At 38.1% G+C, this 22,119-nt stretch overlaps 2 protein-coding genes across 3 annotated transcripts; both read left to right on the top strand.

Moving 5' to 3' along the window:
• Nucleotides 1–5,109: 5,109 nt before the first annotated feature.
• LOC112182353 (rac-like GTP-binding protein ARAC7) lies at nt 5,110–7,095 on the top strand. Its single transcript, XM_024320838.2, has 7 exons — nt 5,110–5,309; nt 5,608–5,695; nt 5,804–5,913; nt 6,174–6,237; nt 6,334–6,398; nt 6,484–6,549; nt 6,651–7,095. Exons 1-7 carry the CDS (start codon nt 5,211–5,213, stop codon nt 6,759–6,761), a joined length of 603 nt encoding a protein of 200 aa, XP_024176606.1. The 5' UTR covers nt 5,110–5,210; the 3' UTR covers nt 6,762–7,095.
• Nucleotides 7,096–13,453: 6,358 nt separating this feature from the next.
• LOC112204010 (pentatricopeptide repeat-containing protein At5g04810, chloroplastic) lies at nt 13,454–20,963 on the top strand. 2 transcript variants are annotated; one of them, XM_024344900.2, is made up of 10 exons: nt 13,454–14,400; nt 14,662–14,789; nt 15,455–15,595; nt 16,519–16,605; nt 16,870–17,023; nt 17,574–17,633; nt 18,060–18,488; nt 19,165–19,460; nt 19,679–19,808; nt 20,298–20,963. In XM_024344900.2, exons 1-10 carry the CDS (start codon nt 13,537–13,539, stop codon nt 20,823–20,825), a joined length of 2,817 nt encoding a protein of 938 aa, XP_024200668.1. In that variant the 5' UTR covers nt 13,454–13,536; the 3' UTR covers nt 20,826–20,963. The 2 variants fall into 2 exon arrangements, with proteins under 2 accessions (XP_024200668.1, XP_040372808.1); XM_040516874.1 differs by having other exon boundaries at nt 20,283–20,399.
• The last annotated feature ends 1,156 nt before the right edge of the window (nt 20,964–22,119 follow it).

Raw genomic sequence — 22,119 nt, 5'->3', positions numbered from 1 at the left:
ACATTATATTCTGTTATTCATAAACTGTATATACTGTTATTATTGAGAAGCCTAAGGAAAGATGCCTGAGAGTGATGGGGCAACATGTTGAGAGGGGGTTGTTTGGCTAAGACAGTTCTCAAATCCTAAAAGAAGTGGCAAAATACGATTTTGATTACCCAATTGGAGGGAAATCATCATCAATCTTTGTCCTTCAAATATAGCTCAACACCATTTTCAGTAGACTACAAAGACTCGGTGGGAAAGAGTCAACACGTAGATTTTAATATTAGCCAGTCTTGCACTCATTCACCAATCTTATGTATGTGTTACTTTCACTTTTTGTAAAGCATAGATGTATTAATCATCAATAAATATTGCTACATCAATTAAGCAACCCAGTGGCGTAAGTGAGCCGTTTTTCAAGTAGTTCATGTCCTGTCAGAGACACAACAAAAGAAGCAGTTCATATACAATACAAGGAGCTCCCACCTCAGATTAAACGAACAAAATACCAGCAAGAAACCAAGCCCAAACAAACCCAGAAGGAAAATGAATCAGACCAACAAAAATAGAACTCACTAGAGTACCCAGTAGAGAAAAATCAATCTTGTATTTGAGTTAATGGAAATCCCGTAGTTACTACAATCAAAATGAATGAGAATTGCAAGTACAAGATCAAAGATTAGAAATTGCTTACCTTCGTTTTCAAATTGCAAGACAAATTGCGGGGGATCGAACTCTAAGAGAGGAAGTAATTTTGAGCTTCTCTATTGAAATTTGGAGGTGAAGCTGAAGAGAGACAAATCAGTTTGTTGGGTGTCTTCCGTTTTGGAGCTCCTCCTGTATTTAAGAGCTTGATTGGGAAAGAAGGGTTCTGGGTGCAAATGAAACAAGATTTAAACACGACTAGAGCCTAGAATCCAACAGTTCAACCACAAAGAATCATAAAGTTTCCGCCATTAATGAAAACAACTATCAACTCTCATTTGAAGCACATAATTTTCATTCAGGAATTTTCACAAACACATGGTGTGCAATACCAAAACCACACTCAAACACTAAAACCCAGAAACCAATTCACCTGTAGAAGCAACTGGCGACGATTTGAAGCTCCAAGAGAACTCTGGTTGCAGCAATTTGACCCTTCTGGGTGAGCTTTTCTATATCTGGGTCTCTGTCGAAGTCGGCGGTAGTCGAGAGAACAGATATGACTCGGTGCTTGGGTGTGAGAGAGAGAGAGCCGAGGAGAGAGTGAATTGTGGTTGTAAAGGGAAAAAGAATTAGGGCTTCAGTTAGTGGGAAATTTGACACAAAAAACAAAAGAAAAAACAGAGGGAAAAAAATTAGGATAGGCGCCAAGATGTTTATTTGTTTCTCCGACGGCTTTCTTCCGTGGTAAGATTTTTTGTTTTTCTAATATACATATATGAATTGGTTTTGCGACGGCAAAAGGAAAAAGGGTCGCAATTGATTACAAAATTACTACGGCAAAGATTTTCCGTTGCAAATAATAATGCAATAGGGTCTCAATTGCTACGGCAATTGATGCCGAAGTAAAAAGGCGAAGCAATTGAGGTTTTTTTTAGTAGTGCGATATGCTTAATTACCACGCAATACACGTAGGCCCAAGCTATGTTTGGGGCTTATATGGCGGGATGTGGTGTGGAAGGTAACGGATCTTGTGAGGCCTATCATTAAGATAAAGTTCATCAATAATTTTGGACTTGGGAACCAAAATTCACGCTTGACGGACCAAATTCTTAATATGGGCTAGTGAGAGGGATGCAAAGCAGGCCCAACAAAACCTAAAGCCCACTAGAATCATTTCACCCAAAGTCCATTAGATTAGTCTCTAACCCAAAGCCCATTGGAGTCATCTCCTTCCCCAAACCAGAACGTCGTTTCTATCAAAATTGCTGCTGGGATCAATGCTTCACCATTTCTAGCAAGAACCCAACATCTATGGAGAAGCTTCCTGATTCATATACCCAGCAACCCCGTTTCAATTTCCAATAGCCCTCTAACTCTGTGATCACAAGTTTCAATACCAGAAATTGAGGAACTAAAATCTTCAAAAGATCACAGCAGCACAAATTCTGGATGATCACCCCTAAACCTGTGCCACAGCCCTTCAGTCTCCTAGCTTAAAGAAATTTCCATAGCTTTCACGATTTATCTTCCCAAAATTGAGAGTGGTCTCTAAAAACCCTCAGCCCTTGTCACCAACCTTCTTCTTCCACCTTCGCTATAAAAAGGTGGTCTGGTGCTGTTGGAAACCAAGCTAGAACGACCCAAAAACTTCAAGAAAGAGATCAAGCTTCATCTCTAAAAAACTCTGCCATCAATACCCAAATAGTCTTATCCCACAACCCCAAACCATGCCACTGCTAGAATTTCCTCCTCACTAAACTCACAGGCATCTAACTCTCACACCATATCTACCTATACGCTTTGTTCTCGTGAAATTAACTCCAATTGCTCCTGTTATCATCTAATCCAATTGCTGCTATTATTATCTAGTCCAATCGCTGCTGTTATCATCTAACCCAATCGCTGCTGTTATTATCTGGTCCAATCGCTGCTGTTATCATCCAGCTGGTCACAACGAAGTTGTTCTCAGGTCAAACCTTTGATCAATTTCGGGCCTAGTCTCGCTTAATCAAGAGGGCCCTGCTGTAAAAGATCCAAAACACAAACTTGCCCTCACATTCTTCTGCCACAAAATTCGACTGGTCGATACTGTGCTCCTTTGGATTTGACTGGTTGATATTGTACTCTTCTAGACTTGATTAGTCAATGGAGAGGTTCGAATGATCAATCATGCTTCATTGCTATAAATATGGATTATTAAAAAAAGGATTAAATTCAATTTACTCTCTCATACTTTGGGTCTGAAATCAGTTTGGTTACCAATTTTTTTTAATCACGATGGTCCCTGTACTTCTAATTTCCATCACCCGCGTCCAAATTTCAAATTTGACTCCGAATATGATGTCACAAGATGACTAGGTACCAACAGAATGGCCCACGAGAAGGGCAAAATTGACATTTTCAAATAAAAAGATTTAAAAAAAAAAACCAAAAAAATGTACCCTCTCTCTCTCTTAAAACAAAAAACCCAACCCTGGAAGTTGTGGCCTCCAGATCTCTCCTCTCCAACCTCCATTTCCATTAGCACAATCACTCAACCGATCCATCCTTACCTTCGTCGTCGCTCTCCTGCTCGGAATTCTGCTGCTTTGACTTCAAAATTCGTCGTTGTCACTCTGCTTCTTCTTCTTCTGGCTCTCTGGGTTTTAGAGTGAGAAGGTGAGGGAAGCAATGGAGAGTACTTCGTTTTGGTGTTCGGGTTTCTGGTTGAAAACCAGGTTGTGATGGTCATGCTTGGAGTGGTGGATATGGTGGGTCTGGTCTTGATCCATGTATGGCTAAACGACCTCGAAATGCCTTGTTTCAGTCCCACTCCGTCCTTGATTTCAGGTGATGGGTATGTGTATTTATCTCTCTGTTACTTGCAAGTGATCGTTATTAGTGAAACGTACTATGTGGACATTGATTTGGAGGGAGCACTACTACAAAAATTGAATCAGACGACGCCTCTCAGACGACGCATTGTAGTTTTCCGTCGTCTGATTGATTTTTATTTTTTTAGACGTTGGTTTTAAAAAATCCGTCGTCTGATATGGAATTATGAATTAGTTTAGAAGACATATAAGGACAAAACCGTTGTATGACCCTACAAAAAATTGAGCGCCAAGTTTCCCACCATGTTATGTGGTGCCAAACTCACCTGAAGCCCTAAATTTTCCCCAACATGTATTAGTCATACGACGATAAACAATAAAACTGTGGTCTAATGAATATGTCTGACATAAAGGAGGGAAATTTCCCACCATATCTTTCTCCAACCCCTCGAGGGAAGTCCAATTCACAGTTAAGAGACAAGCCTAAAATTTAAATGGCTGCATTCATACCACGTTTTTATTAAATTCTGTTGTGTGAGTCCTTGTTCAAATTGATATAGGCTGGGCTTGAAAGTTGAAACCCTACACTTAACAAAAAAATAACAAAAAAAACCCACAGCTCCTTCCTCAACTTCCGACAGCGCCTCACTCTCTCTCTCTCGACACAGACCCAAAGCTCCTCACTCTCGACATCGTCTCCCCAAAACCAAAACCAAAACCTATAGCCAAACCCTCACTCTCTCGACAGCATCTCCCCATAACCTAGACCTCTCTCCTCTCTCCCTCTATCTTCTACACCTATACACCCCAAATCCAGCATATTGAGACCTCTCTCCGACAACCAAACCAGTTTCCACATCAACCTAATCTGCAAGAAGTCTTTCCGGCCCCAAAGATGACTCTCTTCGTTCAAATCGAGCCTTTAGTTTCCAGCAGTAACCGGTAAACTGTTCATCCAATTTCTCTTCTTTTCTATTATGACCTAACTTTTTGATTTTCTAAATTTTGGGATTTTGAGGTTGGTTTCGGTTTGTCAATGATTTTGGGATTGTTGTTATTTGCAGATACGAGCTTGGATACATTTGATAATCTGCACATAATCAGATTCACCACCCATTCTCAGATTGAAATTTTCTTTGGTTTTTCAATCTCCCGCCGGTACCGGCATGACGATATCAAGGACGAGGACGAGAGCTTGGCTCAATTCCTCGAAATAGAGGTGCTCTCTGGGGTCTCCGATCAGGTCATCTACTTCATCTTTCTCCCAATTTTCGATTCCCCTAATCTGTTCAGTTTCAAAATCCGATCTTTAGGGTTTGGTTTTCTTCAATTCGTCTTGAATTTGCGTTTTGATTGGTCTGGTTGCGTTTTGCCCTCTTTGCTCTCCCTAATCTCTAGTGTGTGTGTGCATCTCAGTTCAGGCTGTTGAATATTGTGTCGTGGAGAGGATAAACACAGTTACTCAGATCTTACGAATTGTGGGTTTCATCTGTAATTGGTGATACAGTTGTGTATAGTTCAAAAAACTAGTGTTGATGACAAGTTTGGGGATGAGATTGTTGAGAACTGGACGGTTAATACCAGGGTGTCAAATGTATGCGAGTAATGTATACAGTTGTGTACATTAAAGGACACAACTGGACGGTTAATTCTGGGGTCTCCTCTTCTGGGTTTCCTTAAAGGACATAACTTTTATTGAAGATTATACAAGTCCCAGTGCTTTTAGCTAAAGAGCTACTGTTTTGAATTTGTGGGGTTGAAAGAATGAGTGCTTCAAAGTTCATTAAATGTGTTACTGTTGGGGATGGAGCTGTAGGGAAGACCTGCATGCTAATTTGCTACACCAGCAACAAGTTTCCTACTGTGAGTCCTTAAATACCCATCTAAGAAATTCTCTTTCTTTCTTTAATTCTTGCATTTATGGATATTTCATGAGATTTCTGTTTTGGGTTTGCCTCAACTCCCAAAGTGGTTTGTTTTTTTAATTCAAATTTCTTCTCTCTTTTTGCTTATTTGTCTTGGGTACTGAAGTTTTACTGTATACATTGAGCTAAAAACCACAAAGAAGGTGAAAAGTTAATTTTACTGTATGTAATGAATGTTGAGATTGGGCTCGTAATTTAGTAATCTCTGTAAATCTCTGTTCTTTGTTATGTGGCAGGATTATATACCCACAGTGTTTGACAATTTTAGTGCAAATGTGGCTGTGGATGGAAATATTGTCAATTTGGGGCTATGGGACACTGCAGGTATTTTGGTTCTTTCTTCTGTAGTGCTTATTCTTGTCTTCAAGATTTGGAGTTGGTGTTTCGGCTAATTTTTTCGGTTTTGACTAATTATATGCGTTTGGTTTAAAGGTCAGGAGGACTACAGTAGGTTTAGGCCACTAAGTTACAGAGGTGCAGATATATTTGTGTTGGCTTTCTCTCTAATTAGTAGAGCTAGCTATGAGAATGTTCTTAAGAAGGTACTGACTTCATGGCCAATATCTTTTCTTTTCTTTTCACTGCACTTTTTCTTTAAAAGGTTCACTGCGCTTTATATGATCTTGGATCAAGCTGTAAAAAAAGTAAAGCCATTTCATTTCAAACTACTTTACTTTTGCTCTGCAATTTAGGAGTTTTCAAATGGGGAAAGCATCATTTTAAATCAATTATTGAATTGTGTTCTTCTGGTTTTAGTTTGATGTTCACTGACTAACTTCGTCCATTGTAATGTGCTTCTCAGTGGATGCCAAAACTTCGCCGATTTGCGCCTAATGTTCCAATTGTCCTTGTTGGGACAAAGCTTGGTAGGCAACAATTTAACTTTTGCAAATTTTTTCCCAACAAGTAATGCATTTAGAATTCATATTCTTATTGCCAAGCTTATATTTTCTTTGTATTAGATCTTCGTGAGGACATGCACTATCTAGCTGATCATATGGGATCGAACATCATAACTTCTGCTCAGGTACTGATTTGTGTGTATTGGTTCATTTTCGTATTGTATTTTCATAAAAGCGTAGCATAAGAAGCTCATTATGCTTGGTATATAGGGAGAGGAGTTAAGAAAGCAAATAGGAGCCGCAGCTTATATTGAATGCAGCTCTAAGACCCAACAGGTAGAGTTAAAGCCTAAGTTCTGGGGTTATTTCATGTCTAATCTTTTTAAAGGATATTCTCGAATCTAAAACTGAGTGATGAACTCTACTTGATTGATTAGAATGTCAAAGTGGTGTTTGACACTGCCATCAAGGCTGTTCTTCAACCTCCAAGAAGGAAGGATATAGTTAAGCAGAAAAGGCACCGAAGGTCTGGTTGCTCATTTGTGTAAGTATTTCTTGCATCCCTATGATGTTTTCTGTTGCTCCAATGTCTTTTTCTCTAGGATAATAAACATGACAAGTATCCCCTCCAGACTGATTTGTTTCATCAACCAGGTAACAAATTCATGTGAGAACATGGAAGAAAAAGTAAAAATAACTTCATTTACAATATCAAATATGCCAAAAGACCTCATAGGACAAAAGTGGTTAGAATCTGTATCTTTCCTTCCATTAAATGCTTGCTTTTGTTAAAAAACAAAATTCCATTAAATGCTTTGCTTGCTTCGGTTCATTGCCGTAGTCTCTCCTGTGGTCCAAGGAACTAATATGAAAAGACATGAAGATACCAGGGTGTCAAATGTATGCGAGTAATATACAGTTGTGTATAGTTCAAATGTAATTTCAATGCTTGTGTTCTCTGTTATTCTTGTAGATATCTGGAGTGTGTGTGGGTGTCTATATATATATATATATTTGATAACTCGTAATAAATAGTGCTGGACAAGTCCATGTGTTGCATGCTAAAATAGTTTACCCTCTGTTTAACTCTGTGTGTAATGCACATATGAATGTCAGAGAAGTTATTTATTAAAGCAGAGCAAATACTGCTGTAGAACTACCGATAAGCACACAGATTACATGTATGGTGTCACTATGGTTCTTGGAATAGATGTGAGTGACCATATATGGGATTATATGCTCATGAACTTGATGTTTAATTTATTTCCATGATTTCGATGAAGGGATAAGTTTGATATTAAAAAGTATAAATTGGCATGGGATTGTAAGCTTTCAAAATGAGCCAGCAGTGGGACATAATGCCTATCTATATCTTTATTGTTGTAAAAGGTTTAGAATCAATATGCTACTTTTGGCTGTTCTCCTATTAAAAAGTATAAATCGGCATGGGCAATACCTTCTTATCGGGACAGGTTGACTAGTTACATAATTGATTGGGACTTCTTATTTTATTTTTGTATAGTTATAGTATCAGCAAGTATTTTCTGGCAAGAATCTAAATTTTTGAACTTTTATTCTTGGTCCCGAATATATGTTGTAAGATTTTGTATAGTTATAGTATCAGCACGTATTTAAATTTTGCTCACATATGTCCCTGCTCCAACGTCCTAAACAGAGCACCTGCAACAGTCTGCTTCTAATGCTGAAGTAAAACTATTTTCAGGTCTTCTAGGCATTTTCGATATACTTGGAGACAGTTGCAATTATTCCACAATTAGTTTTGCTCCAACGAAGTGGACATGTGGACAATTTGACATAGTAGTATGTTTTCTTTCCTCATTGTCATGTGCTATAAAATTGAATAACTCATTGCTGTCTATTCTTTGAAGTTCAAGTGAATATAGCTTTCTCTTAAAATTTTTCTTTCTTTACTATCATTATTCACTGTCCAATTTACCAGATATGTCCCCTATTTCACTTGTCACATGTTATGGAATTACAATTGGGCCAATTTCTGATCTCATTTTGTTTTGCAATCATAATTCAGAAGTCATTATTTGAAATACTGAGTTGTAAGTTGTAACAGCCAACTTCATTGTATCTCAACATCTTCAGTAGGTTTTCATCCAATGAACAACTGCCTAGTGCCTTAAGGAACCTTGCCCCATCATATAGCTTGGTAATATTTAGTCTTAAACCAAGATGGACAGCTTAGAAATGTCTGCATTGGATGTATGCCTAGTTTCTGATGGAGTCTGAGAAATATGCTCAAACAAGGTAAGATCAGTTTTCATTCCTCGAGTTGTTTAGTCTTTGGTTATTGTTAGCTATGAAAGCTTTACCACTGATGGCCTCGCTGCTATTGCTGGAAATTATAGGTTAGATCAGTTTCCATTCCTTGTTTGTTGCTATTTCGATAGTTTGTGGAATGTGATTTGCACTTGTTATGCTTTTCTTAATCTAAATTCATGCCCAATAGTTTGAAAGACCATTGTTCCTTCAAAAAGATGGAACGGTGGTACTCGTGCCAGCAAAGGTTAATTGTGTATGTTGATATGTATAGCTTGTATGTGTCCGATGTTGTGATTGAAAATAAGTTATTTTGCAGTTACGCTGTTCACAATCATGATGCTAGTAATTTATGGACTAACAAGCGTTTACTATGGAATCATGATTTTGGTATAACATGCCTGGGAAAGGTGAATATAAACTATGAGAATGATCTGGATACGATGAGCAACATGCAAGCACCAGGTCTGGCATGTGTGCCCCGCGCTGAACTATTGATCTATATGCAGCTGGAACTACAGAAAGAGAGCCAAAAGCTCCTACACAAGCTTGCAAAGCTAGACTCCAATGAGGCCATGAGAGCAATAAAGCTTGCAAAGCTAGACTCCTTAAGTAAATTTGTGGATGTATATTGCTAGGAAAGTAGTATTATATGTACTCCTTTTGTGGATGAAAGGTTGCCTTTGCACAATCTATTTTGGTGCATGATGTGGATTATATATAACAATTTCTTCTATATATTGATCAGCTACTGTTAATTTGATCATTTTTATTTCAGTTTCAGCAAATACAATGCATTGAATCATTCTATTAGGACAACAATAACCACAAAAAAACTGTCGTATGTGCACAATATTCACAACGACCCAAAAATAAAAACTGTCGTCTGAATTTAAAATAAATGATGGATATTTTGAAAAACTGTCGTCTGAATGAAAGTCACACAACGAGTATAAAATAAAACGACATCTGAGTTGCAATCACACAACAGTTTCTAAAGTCGCTCATCGTCTGAAGAATAGTCACGCAACAGCTAATGCTGTCGACAGGCTGCTGGGATGCTGTCGACATGCTGCTGCCATGCTGCCGAGCCCTTCACACGACGGTTCTCTACAATCGACCTTCATCAGACGGCGCCTCGATATACGACGGTTTGCCTCCATATCAGACGACGGTTTTTAGCCGTCGTCTGATTCAATTTTTGTAGTAGTGGAGAAAAGCTTATGGTTTCTTGTTTAATTTGATTAATTCAGCAACTTCATAAAATGAGGAACCTAGTTTGAAGGGAAGAACGACATGGTCCAAAATCGACAAAAAATACAATGTGGATGATTTCATGGGGGAAAGGCATGTTTAGGCGTCTCGAAACTGGTTAGGAATCCGACGAGCTCTTTCCGGTTCCGATGAAATTGAAACCAGAAAAAGGGGCTCAAATTTGTGTGAGTTGCTGCTGGTGCTTATCATAATCTTGCTCTGGCTGGTCAGTTTTAGCTTTGAGTAGTAACAAGCATCAATCTTTTAGCTATGGTGATTGCTGGAATAGATAGTAAATCTGTTTTGATTGTTGGAACGAGCGTAACCCCATTACCAGAGGAAGAGGAAGAATGTAGTGGAAGATCAAATGAAGGTGTGACGGTGTGTATTAAAGCAAAATCAAAATGAAGGTTAGTTTGGACAGTTTGTCCTTATTGAGGGTTCAAAATTTGAAAAGTGGGCCTTGCTGTCGGTGCCAAGTCAGCTTGTGACGTCATGTTCGGAATCAAATTTGAAATTTGGGAGTGATGGAAATTAGAAGTACAAAGACCATCGTGATTAAAAAAAAAAAGGGGAACCAAACTGATTTTTGACCCTATGTTTGAGGGAGTAAACTGAATTTAATCCTTGAAAAAAATAAGACACGTACGTATTTGGATGTTTCTCTTCAACTCAACAAAAATACGAGTTGCTTCGACAACGTACATCTCCTCTCACAGCATGCATCCCAATACTTATGAAAAAAACAAGGAGGTATCTTATCAGGGCTAGAAGCCTTTATGGGATATATCTGGAAAACTTGGGCCTAGATTTCAACTGACGAGTAGGATGCACTAGATTCCTCATTCGATCATTCTTACAGTAACTGTGGTCTGAAGTAGGTCAACGACAACATGCATATGATTATGGTCAACTTCTTTGAGAAGTAATTGATGTGCTCATATTATCCTATATTTATATGCCTCTTAATCTTGGTTTTTATGTTTAGTTCTCTTTATTTATGATTCATTTACATCTTATAGTGTTTTTGAGGTTTGTTTCGCAAAAAGAAGAAAAGAAGCTAAAATGAGCTAACCAGGATTGAAATGCGATTTGCAATCCCAAGATCCAGAATCTGCCACTGCAGAACATCCAACTTCTCCGAATTACTGGGAAATTCTTAGATCGAATCAGACAATGAGCCTTATATCATCGCAAAGCTAAAGATGTCTACTTTCTATATAATTTTACAGATTTTAATTTCGATACTTTTAGAGAAAGTTATGTCCATTTGAGTGCAGATAGGTCAGAACAGGAAATCTGCTCGGGATTTTACAAACGTTTGTGGAGAACTCAAGTTCCGTGGCACAAGATTATCAATCCCAATATTTCAAGGATGTTAATTTAGATGACAATTCAATGATAAACTTATTCCTACTTTTACTAGAGATATTTCAAACTTTTCCCATTTCAAATCAAGAAAGGAGTCTCCCAAGTCCTACAAGGAAACTTGAAGCCAAAGATGAGTAGGAATCTTCCCTTTATAAGGGAGCACGAATTTCACATGAGGAGGACGTTTCAGGAGTACATTGAAGATACCTAAGGAGCAGAGACAATTCATCCAGGGAATTTCTTTTCCCTTCCATTGTTTTAAATTTTTCCTGTTTTATTTAGTTATTTTTTGCTAAACCTTTTTCTAGGGTTAGGATGATGCTCTATCATGATTGTTTATGTACTTTGATGATTTATTGATGGATTTATAGTTTCTTTATGATGAATTCTTAGTCACTAATTGAATTGATGCTTTATGTTAAAGTTCTTTGATTGATCACCTTAGGGCTTTGCATCTAGTAATTAGAAGATGAATTTAAGGCGTACCAACAATATAATTCAAATTAGCTTCTTGTGATTAAGAGTTGTGAATTACATTATTGTCGTACCTGAAGTAACAGTTTGCATGATTCCCTTGTTTTCTAGAATGTAATGAGTTTTATGTGTTAAACTTATGCCGTACTTGGATAGACTGCATGCTAGGATATACGATCTTTGCCGTATCTGGAGAGAATCATACACTTAAGGAAACCTATGTTCTAAGTGCCGTACCTAGAGCTAGATACGGGAATTGTCATAAAAAGAAACAAAAGAATCTGTTAATTGCATTGAAACATAAATAGAATTATTAGTGGTTCATTCTGATACCCTAAGTTGTATCATCTCTGCTTTTTAAACTTATATTTTGTTGTTTGTTTCTTTATTTAATATTCACATTATTTCTTTATTCAAAAATCATATCTTCTTTAGCTTGATTGTTTATGTGATTTTGTGTTTGGAATAATTGAGTTAAGATTTAAATTGATTATCAATTCTCAGTTGGAACGACTTTGTACTTGTACACTATACTAACAACGATTCGTGCACTTGTGAGTTTTAATTAAAATTTCACAAGAGTAATGAAGTGCAACACTTTCCATACCCTCCATCGAATCCTGCCATACCCCATTATGATAAAAAAAAATCTCTGTAATCTATTCTTGGCTCTACAGTTAGAAGCCTTACGGTGAAAAAACTTTGTATTTCAATCACCCTTCGACAACCATGTAAATTTAAAATGTTGCTTCAAGTACGCATTCTTCTCCTCCAAAAGTCCATCCAACTTGAAGTTTAGTAGGATGTTTTCATGTTGATGTTCTTCGATCTGTCACAGGTAAGTCAATCAAAACATGCAACTTTTCCCGAGACAACTCAATTTCCCATCCTCTATTCCCAAAAGAAAATCTCTGCCAATAGTTCAAGGAGAACTTGGTATGCAGAATTTTCTTAGTTAATTGAAACATTCGTAACCATACCACATGAGTATACTAACCCTGCATCACTGCAGCCTGACAAGTAGTGTGTTGTGTCCAAAAGCTTTTTAACCTAAACCTGTGCACACGTTGGCCTTGACAATGAGGATTGAATCAATGCACACCTAGCAAAAAAGGGATATGATCCTCATGTATGGGTGGTAGATGGACAATCAGCGCCGTTGCAAATATGTCAGTCCAAGTAGCAGTAGCCATAACACGGTCCAACTTACTTCTCTTTTTGAATTCAAGTATATAGGGAACCCACAAACTCTAAATTGAAGAGATCAAACTAAGATAGTGCATTCTGGATTGGTTGCATCTGCCTTTCTCGTCGCACAACCCCTCATTAAACTCATTCGTATCCTAAATCACCACCCATGGCAACAAGGATTCTACGCACAAGGAACAAATCAGGGACCACGTCAAATGTCAATCTGTAGTAATAGGGTGATCATAGAGTAAGGGGATAGGCAATCCCACTCCCATGCGTAGCCCTAATCTCCACGTCAATGTGGTGAGTCGACTTTAAACGAAAACGAACATCCAACCTATCAGCCCAAAAGATAGCGGTTCCACTAGAGAGTCCAACGTTAAAAACAACATCACAATTCAAAAGTCCTAACTGCAGCCGCAAGTTATTCATGTAATCTCAATCGTCCACTTTGGTTTCAGAAAGAAAGATGATTGAGGGATGCTTCTGTTGAATCAAAAGTTTCAACGCTTGAATCGCCGCAATGTTGTTGATACCGTCTATTATCAGGAGAAATCATGCAGCGTCCGTCCCACTTGTAGTCCAGCATGTTTCCTAATAGTTTCTTGCTTAAAAAATAAAATAAAATAAATAATTATACATGTACACTTGCCTCCAAAAGTCCAAAGGGAAAGAGTGAACACTGTACTAAAATATGAAGTCGGTACCGATAACTGGGAGCTCGTAAAGCAGCAGAAGCAGATAATGGAGTTTTCAGTGTCCACCCCACGCTATTACTATCCCAATCCCAAACCCACTACTACCACCACCACCTTTTCTCTCAAACCCCCAAATTCCCAAGCCTCCTCCTCCCCTCTCTCCTCATCTAACCCACTTCGTCGCCCCAAAACCATCACCACTCCTCCTCCTCCTCAGCCCACCAAACCCATCTCCAAAATCCCCTCTAACCCCTTCAAGAACCTCACTAATCCCACCCATGTCCCCACTCCACCGATTATTACCACCACCGATTCTAACACCTCTTCTCTCACCAACAAGCTCTGGCTCACCAGCAAGCTCTCTCCTCCTCCACCGCCACCAGACATAGAAGACGACGACGAAGAAGAAGCAGTCAAGTACAATGAACCCATAAAGAAATCGCAGCTACCCAAAGTCGAGTTCCGGCAAGAGGGTAAGATTTTCGTGGGGAATTTGCCCAACTGGCTCAAGAAAAACGAGGTCTCCGAGTTTTTCCGGCAATTCGGACCGATAACGAATGTGATTCTGATCAAGGGCCACGACAGCACTGAGAGAAATGCTGGTTTCGGATTCGTTATATACGGCGGCCCCAATGCGACCAAGTCTGCCATGAAGGCGGTGGAGTTTGACGGCGTGGAGTTTCACGGGAGGGTTCTGACTGTTAAGTTGGACGATGGGGGCAGATTGAAGGACAAAGCTGAGCAGAGGACGCGGTGGATTGAGCAAGACTCCGGCGACGGTGTTGAGTACCGAGCTCGGTCTAAGTGGCACAAGGAGAGGCAGAGCTCTCGCAATGCCTTGCGCAAGGTTATGGAGACGGAGCCGGAGAACTGGCAGGCTGTGGTTCAGACTTTTGAGAGGATTAACAAGGTCTCATTAACATACATGCTTGCAGTTCATATGCATTTCGGATTCGTTGTTATGCCGTATATTCTCTGTGCTATTAGTTCATGCGGTATTACATTTTCCTTTTAAGTATGTGGTAGTGATTTCGAACAATGAGTTCAAATGCACATGTTAATAATAAGAACACTGCTCTTGCATTGGCGTGATGATGATGAATAGCTAATAATGTGGTCAAAAAGTAATACAAAAGTTTAATTCTGTGTTTATTGTTCTTGTTTATTTCAGCCTTCTAGAGGAGAGTATGGTCTGATGGTCAAGTATTATGCTAGGCGAGGGGACATGCATCGTGCTCGTGAAACATTTGAGAGCATGAGAGCAAGAGGAATAGAGCCGACTTCACATGTATACACAAGGTAATACCCCAGATAAGATATTGTCTATTACAGTTGGTAGTTAGTGATGCTAGAGATACTTTGCCAGACTCTAGGTACTGTCTATATGGAGTGATGTGATTGGCATCCCACTTTTGATGTGAATTAGAGATTTTTCAATTTGAGTTCAGTAAAGTGTAATCGGTTTTCTTTTGTTATTTAATTCAGATCATTTCTCCTGAATTAAAGGCTCTATTGAGGTGTACTAGACTATTTTGAGACAAACTGGAATAGTATCAATGTTTCATTTCTCACATCTGTTTACTAAAGAGTAAGATATATTTCAGCCTGTTTACGTAAGGAGATTTTTAAGCATCTGGCCTTTTTAAGTTGCAATGAACTTTCTTTCTTTCTATGGGTTCAATACATGGGAGGGTGGGAATTGTGTGGACTAACTTCATGTTGCATAGCCTTAAAATTTGGAAATCATGTTACAGTGATTCTTATCCAAGTAAAGTCAAGCACTTGGGTTCTGGAACCTGTAAGTTATTTGAATTCAAAATGTTTAAGTAAGTTACCGGATCAGTAGATGTTCAAATATCTTAAAGTTGTGAATTGTAATATGTCCAACATCCAAAGATATAATATTAATAGGTAGACTTTATACCACACTCTTTCCAATATTAAAGCTTCTATCCTGCTTGCAGCCTGATTCACGCTTATGCAGTTGGCAGAGACATGGAAGAAGCATTATCTTGTGTTAGAAAAATGAAGGATGAGGGCATTGAAATGAGTTTGGTGACTTACAGTATTATTGTTGGGGGATTTGCAAAAGTTGGCAATGCCGAGTAAGTAACCATGTACATTACTAGTCTGCATTATGTCAATAAAGTAGTAATTCAGGTCGATCAATTTGAGTGACGCTTCCTGAACTTTTGCCCATTGTCTCATTATAGTTGTTAACATTTAACATGTGCCACTTAACCCCGTAACCATTTAATCAGGTGTTTGATTGGTCCAAATCCTAACTTCCATTAAGCTTGTTGACATAAGTGGTTTTCTGAGTTGAGCATGACTAGGGATGTCAATTCCCCATAGGTTAGCGACCAAGAAGCCATACCTGCGGCGATTTAAATCCCTTCCCATACATGTCCTATATCTTTCTTTCTTTTTTTCTGTTCTTTTCTTTTCCTGAAATTAGGGATTCTGCAAGTAAGATATATAATTCATAGAAAAGTTTTCATTTTTTCTAACCCTCTTCTATGAATGGAAAAGAATGTGTACTATTTTAGTGCACTGGCTCTTTCTGGTTGTTAAACGTTGGAGTACTAAACCAATGAGGAATTTGTAGGAATGGTCATGATACAAGGTTTGTTCCGATATTATTGTCTGGAGTTGAAATATCTCCTCATGGTATCTACCGAGCTATTTGCAAGGTTTTCTGCCTCCTGATGATTTTAAGCCCAGATCTTTAAAGTAGGTTTGGGGGATTTGAGGATTTTTATGTATAAAAAAGAAAATCAAGGAAAAGGCTGTAACTACTTACAGTTAATTAAAGAAAAAAATAGAAAAGAAGAACCACTATGTCGACATTGATCGAAGGATAGTGTCTTTTCCACTTGCCTTACCTTGCTTCTTTCCTACATACTACTTCAGCAATTTAGGCTTTCATTTCATTAATATACGCTGACTGATTACATTCTCTAGTAATTCTGTTCTGAACTTTATTTGAAGTGTATCATGCTCTAATATCATTTATGTCATTTCAAAGAGCTGCAGATCACTGGTTTAAGGAGGCCAAAGAGAGACATACAACTTTAAATGCAATCATTTATGGGAATATTGTTTATGCTCATTGGTGAGTGTTCCAAAGTTCAGTCATCCATATTCTTATAATTGTATAATTGCTGGTCATTATGCATAGACAAATTCTTAGTATTACAACCCCAGTTTCCCTAAGTTCAAAGATGAGGAAGTTAGGAAGTCTTCGTTGAAATTGTCTTAAGTCAAGTTACCTTATCGTCTGCTATCTAGCAGTATTGCTCCAAGTTCGATGTTGAGGACTTCTTGCATTTATGTCAAGTTGATTTCTCTTTTTTCAATATATTTTGTTAAACTACAGTCAATCATGTAATATGGATCGAGCTGAGGCATTGGTACGAGAAATGGAAGAAGCAGGTATAGATGCTCCTATCGACATATATCACACCATGATGGATGGTTACACAATGGTTGGCAATGAAGATAAATGTTTGATTGTGTTTGAGCGACTGAAGGTACAATATTAGGTGAAATAGTTCTCATGCGTATGCGGATAGGCGTTTGTGTGTGCCTGTGCCGTTAGTCCATTGTCCAATGTTGAAGTGATTAATAAGTGATGATTTTTTTTATAGAAATATTGGTAGATGTTAACTGGACATTTTTCTTTTTAAATCTTGGTTATAGAAATGCAAAAGCATTTCATGTAAAACTACCGGTTAGTTATGAAAAAAGGTCTACGCTCTCATCTTATAGAACAGTAATTAGCATTAAATGAACATGTAGTTGCCAGCTAAATAATAACTCTCCCTAGAAACTAGTCCTGATGCATGGTAGGATACAGGGAAGTAGCCTATCCTTCATATTTGCCCCTTTGATTGACCATCAAATTTTAACTCTTTCATTTCACACTTCAAAAGTTATCTTTTACGGTAATCAAATATCTTAACTTGCTATATATTTCTAGAAGAGATAAGTACCATATATTACACAAAATACATATTTGTTCAATGTACATAATGACTCGTCTCTTTTATTATAGACACTAACACTTTCTGATGTCAATAGGAATGCGGCTTTACACCTTCTGTCATCAGTTATGGATGTCTGATCAATCTTTACATCAAGGTATTGCAGTGTTTATTCTTTTCACATAAAAGTGATGATTGATTGTTTCCACAGATGCAGGACTTTTCAGCTATTATTAAGGGTTTCTGTTTACTTAATACACCACTTTGCCAACCAAAAAAAAAAAACTTTTGGTAGTGTAGGGTCAGAATACCTTCTAGTATTGCGTCTTTCTTTTTATGACATCAATAATCAATCAAACTTGAAAATCTTCTATCAATTTACCTGCTGATCCTCTCAGGCAGTCAAACTTGAAACAGTGGTTAAAACATTCTCACTCTGAAGAGAAGCTAACACATTATTCTTAATTACCAAAATGACCCAAGTTTATTTCCCTCCAGTTGCATACTTCCTATGCCTTGATTCTTGCGAGAGTATAGATTCTGATTTAATTATATATTTATTTTTTAATCCTGCTACTTTCAGGTTGGCAAAGTTTCTAAGGCATTGGAAGTCAGCAAAATGATGGAAACAGCTAGCATAAAACATAACATGAAGACGTACTCCATGTTGATCAATGGATTCTTGAAGTTAAAAGACTGGGCTAATGCATTTGCAGTTATAGAAGATTTGATGAGGGATGGTTTGAAGCCCGATGTAGTCCTGTATAATAACATTATAACAGCATTTTGTGGAATGGGTAACATGAATCGCGCTGTTCGCACCGTCAAAGAAATGCAGAGGGAGAGGCATAGACCTACATCGCGTACGTTTATGCCGATAATACATGGTTTTGCAAGAGCTGGAGATATGAGAAGAGCCCTAGAGATTTTTGACATGATGCGGATGAGTGGATGCATTCCAACTGTCCATACTTTCAATGCTCTAGTTCTTGGTCTTGTGGAGAAGCGGCAGGTAATATTCTTGACCTATATAATTTTTAACATGATGAGGGCCCTTCTTAAGAGAGATTCCTTTTGATGAGAACTAAAAGGAATCGCATTGTTTTGGACACTCTAGATTGTGGTTCAGTTATCTAAACCTCTTAAATCTAGATAACTATTGAAAAACATCGGGTGACCATTTGATTATCATGATATCATTTCAGGGTTTCCTTTTGGGGAATCTTTCTATTGTTGTTTTATAGTTACATGAGTTATGGTCTCTGATTTGGTTAAATATTTTTTATGGATTGATCCTTCAATGTGGATGCAACAAATCAACAGGTTCAGATCATTGGATTTCATAGAGTTGGTTTGACATGTAGTACCTTATGGTTTTCATCTATTTAAAAGAGATCCCTCTTAATAAGGGCATGGGGGTAGAATTAGCACATCTACCAAATGGATAATTTTTCCTGAGTAATGCATGATTCTGTCGTTTATCTCAAAACTGTCGTAAAATGTATGACATAAGATAATTGGACACGAGATTTCCTGTTCCATTCGGGACTCTGCTGTTACTTTTATTGTCTGGAAGCACTCCCTTGATTAATCATCTGTGTTCTTTACCCTGGTATTTTATATCATTTTGTTCAGAATGCCTCTTCACTCCAGTGTTAACCCTACACATCATTTCTTTTGTTTTACAGATGGAGAAGGCTGTTGAAATATTGGATGAGATGACACTTGCAGGAATTAGTCCAAATGAACACACATACACAACTATCATGAATGGTTATGCATCTTTAGGTGATACTGGGAAAGCTTTTGAGTATTTTTCCAAATTGAGGAATGATGGCCTAGAGATTGATGTTTTCACATATGAGGCATTGCTGAAGGCATGTTGCAAAGCAGGCAAAATGCAGAGTGCTTTAGCTGTCACCAAGGAAATGAGTGCTCAAAAAATTCCAAGGAACACCTTCGTGTACAACATATTAGTTGATGGGTATGGTTTGTTAAAAATCTTGATGTCCTCTGATATACTTCAAACAATCACACTGTCATCTGTCTTTAACCTGCTGTTATTTTAAAAGTTGGCTTGTAGATGTTCATGCAAATTTATATGACCTTGTCCAGTATAATCTATTCCTTTTATTTGATTCTATTTTCTGCCTTTTTGACCTGTACAGTGTCTGCTGACTTAATTTTTTCCCCTTGGTGCAGATGGGCTCGAAGAGGTGATGTTTGGGAGGCTGCTGACTTGATGCAGCAAATGAAACGGGAAGGGGTTCAACCTGATATCCACTCCTACACGTCTTTCATAAATGCTTGTTGCAAGGCCGGAGACATGCAGGTAATCCACTTTAGTAAATTCTTGTATATTCCTATTGTACTGTTTGATGTGGAATGGTTTCCGGTAGTGTAACACTTTTGTTTTTTCCTGTTTCATTTTTTAATTCTAACCCCTTTCCCCTGCTTCCAGCAACCCTTGGTATGGAATACCCAAGGTTTTTTTTTTCTCATTCCTTCATTGTCATAACTTAAGCTTCCAAATGTGGCTCCGTCATATCTTTTGCTTTGTGTTTTTATTTTATTTTTTGAATTATTATATTCTACAAAATGAATTTTGGGCTGTCTTGCATCATTAAAAAGCAAAGTAAGATGATTCACATTCCCATATGTGTTTTAGAACCCTGTCAGGCCAAGTGATTCGATTTATTGCATATCATATTTCTGATTTCAGTTGGGGTCCTATAGCACCAAAATTAGACACAGATAACCTTTTAGTTTCAATTTATCGATTTAGTTCTGCCATTCCATGTTTAAGTGAATTGTCTTTCAGAGAGCTGCAAAAACAATTGAAGAAATGAAAACTTTTGGAGTGAAGCCAAATGTTAAAACTTATACCACATTGATACATGGTTGGGCGCGTGCTTCTCTACCGGAGAAGGCTTTGAGATGCTTCAAAGATATGAAGTTGGCTGGATTGAAGCCAGACAAAGCTGTGTACCATTGCTTGATGACGTCACTGTTGTCAAGGGCTACTGTTGCTGAAGCTTACATTTATTCTGGTCTTCTGTCTATCTGCAAGGAGATGATAGAATCTGGATTGACTGTAGATATGGGAACTGCAGTTCACTGGTCGAGGTGCTTACGCAAAATTGAAAGAACAGGTGGTGAGCTTACCGAAGCCCTGCAGAAGACCTTCCCTCCTGATTGGAACTCTTGTCATACTTTGTACGTGAGTTCCGACGTAGACAGTGATGATGAAGTTGACATTACTAGTGATGGTGATGATGATGACATGGAGTTTGCTAGTAGAATAGATAACGTTATGATGAATGATGAGGATAGTCTAAAGCACGGATAATGGTTCTGAATCAAGCTTTTGTTGTAATTAACAATTAACATAAGAAATGGCTATGCCTTATGCACCCATAATTCATGGATCCGGCTGTTATTGTAAAGATGGGGAGAAGTAGATTGGCTGAGAAATCAGTTTTCAGGATGAGTAGCCGCCCTTTAGGTAGTAGGGTTTTTATCATGAGTGAGGTCTCAATTTTTTCCAACTCCGTCTAATCGCCGCTAATCCTCTGTTCAGTGCAGGGGCAGGCAAGACATTTTGCTCAGATTTTACCACAGAAATGACTATTATTTTCCCTCCAAAATCAGTCCATTCAATATTTATGGAATACTTTCTATCAAATTTTCCTTCCAATAAATGTCTATAAGTAATAACAATATCCAACCGTCATGTTTTCTCATGGTTTATTTTATCCGCTGGCTCCTTGCAAATAAGCTTGTATTGTGATGCCGATTATGCTGGGGAACGATGATCGTATCTCTACGGGTGGCTTTTGTATTTATTTGGGTCCTAACTTGATTGCTTGGAGTTCTAAGAAGCAACGTACTCTAGTACTGAGGCTGAATACATGGAATTGGCATATACTGCTGCTTACATTTCTTAGCTTCGGTCCTTGTTTCCTGACTTACGTCTTCCTCTCTCTTGTCCCAAAACCCAAATTGTGGTGTGATAACATTGGTGCAATTGCTTTAGCCTCTAATCCAGGCTTTCACGTTCGCATTCGTCATGTTGAGGATGATTATCACTATGTGCGTGAGAAAATTATTTGGAATGAGCTTCAAGTTGGTTACCGATGTACGCGAGACCAGATTGCTGATTTCCTTACCAAAGGGTTGTCTGTTGCTCTTTTCTTGTTCTTGCTCTCCAAGCTTCCTCTGCGTGCTTGCCCCATCAGCTTGCGGGGGTATGATGAACAGTTGTGTCTTGTCAGAGTCCTCTAAATGATTCCAGCCTTGGAGGCCAAGTCTAGTTGATGCCTAAGTTTAGGCCTCTGTAAATCTCTGTGTTTAATACTTACCTTATTACCTGTATATGATGTAATATAAATAAGCAATACAATTGATCCTCTCTGTGTGAGGTTTTCCACAAACTCTCTGTCTCTTTCTATTATCTTTCCATATAGGTCATTGAAATGAGCACTGACAGGCTACACAAGTAAAAGAATTCTATCCAACTAATAACAATATATTACTTCAACAACTGTAGTAGTAGCAATCTTTGCCAAAAGAAAAAGTAGTAGTAGCAATAAATGAATCAAATTTGTACATCCTTATTTCTTTGAAAATAAAGCTAAACAAAA

Source organism: Rosa chinensis, chromosome 1, assembly GCF_002994745.2.
Source record: "Rosa chinensis cultivar Old Blush chromosome 1, RchiOBHm-V2, whole genome shotgun sequence".
Classification (NCBI taxonomy): domain Eukaryota; kingdom Viridiplantae; phylum Streptophyta; class Magnoliopsida; order Rosales; family Rosaceae; genus Rosa; species Rosa chinensis.
This window is presented reverse-complemented; position numbering and strand designations above follow the sequence as displayed.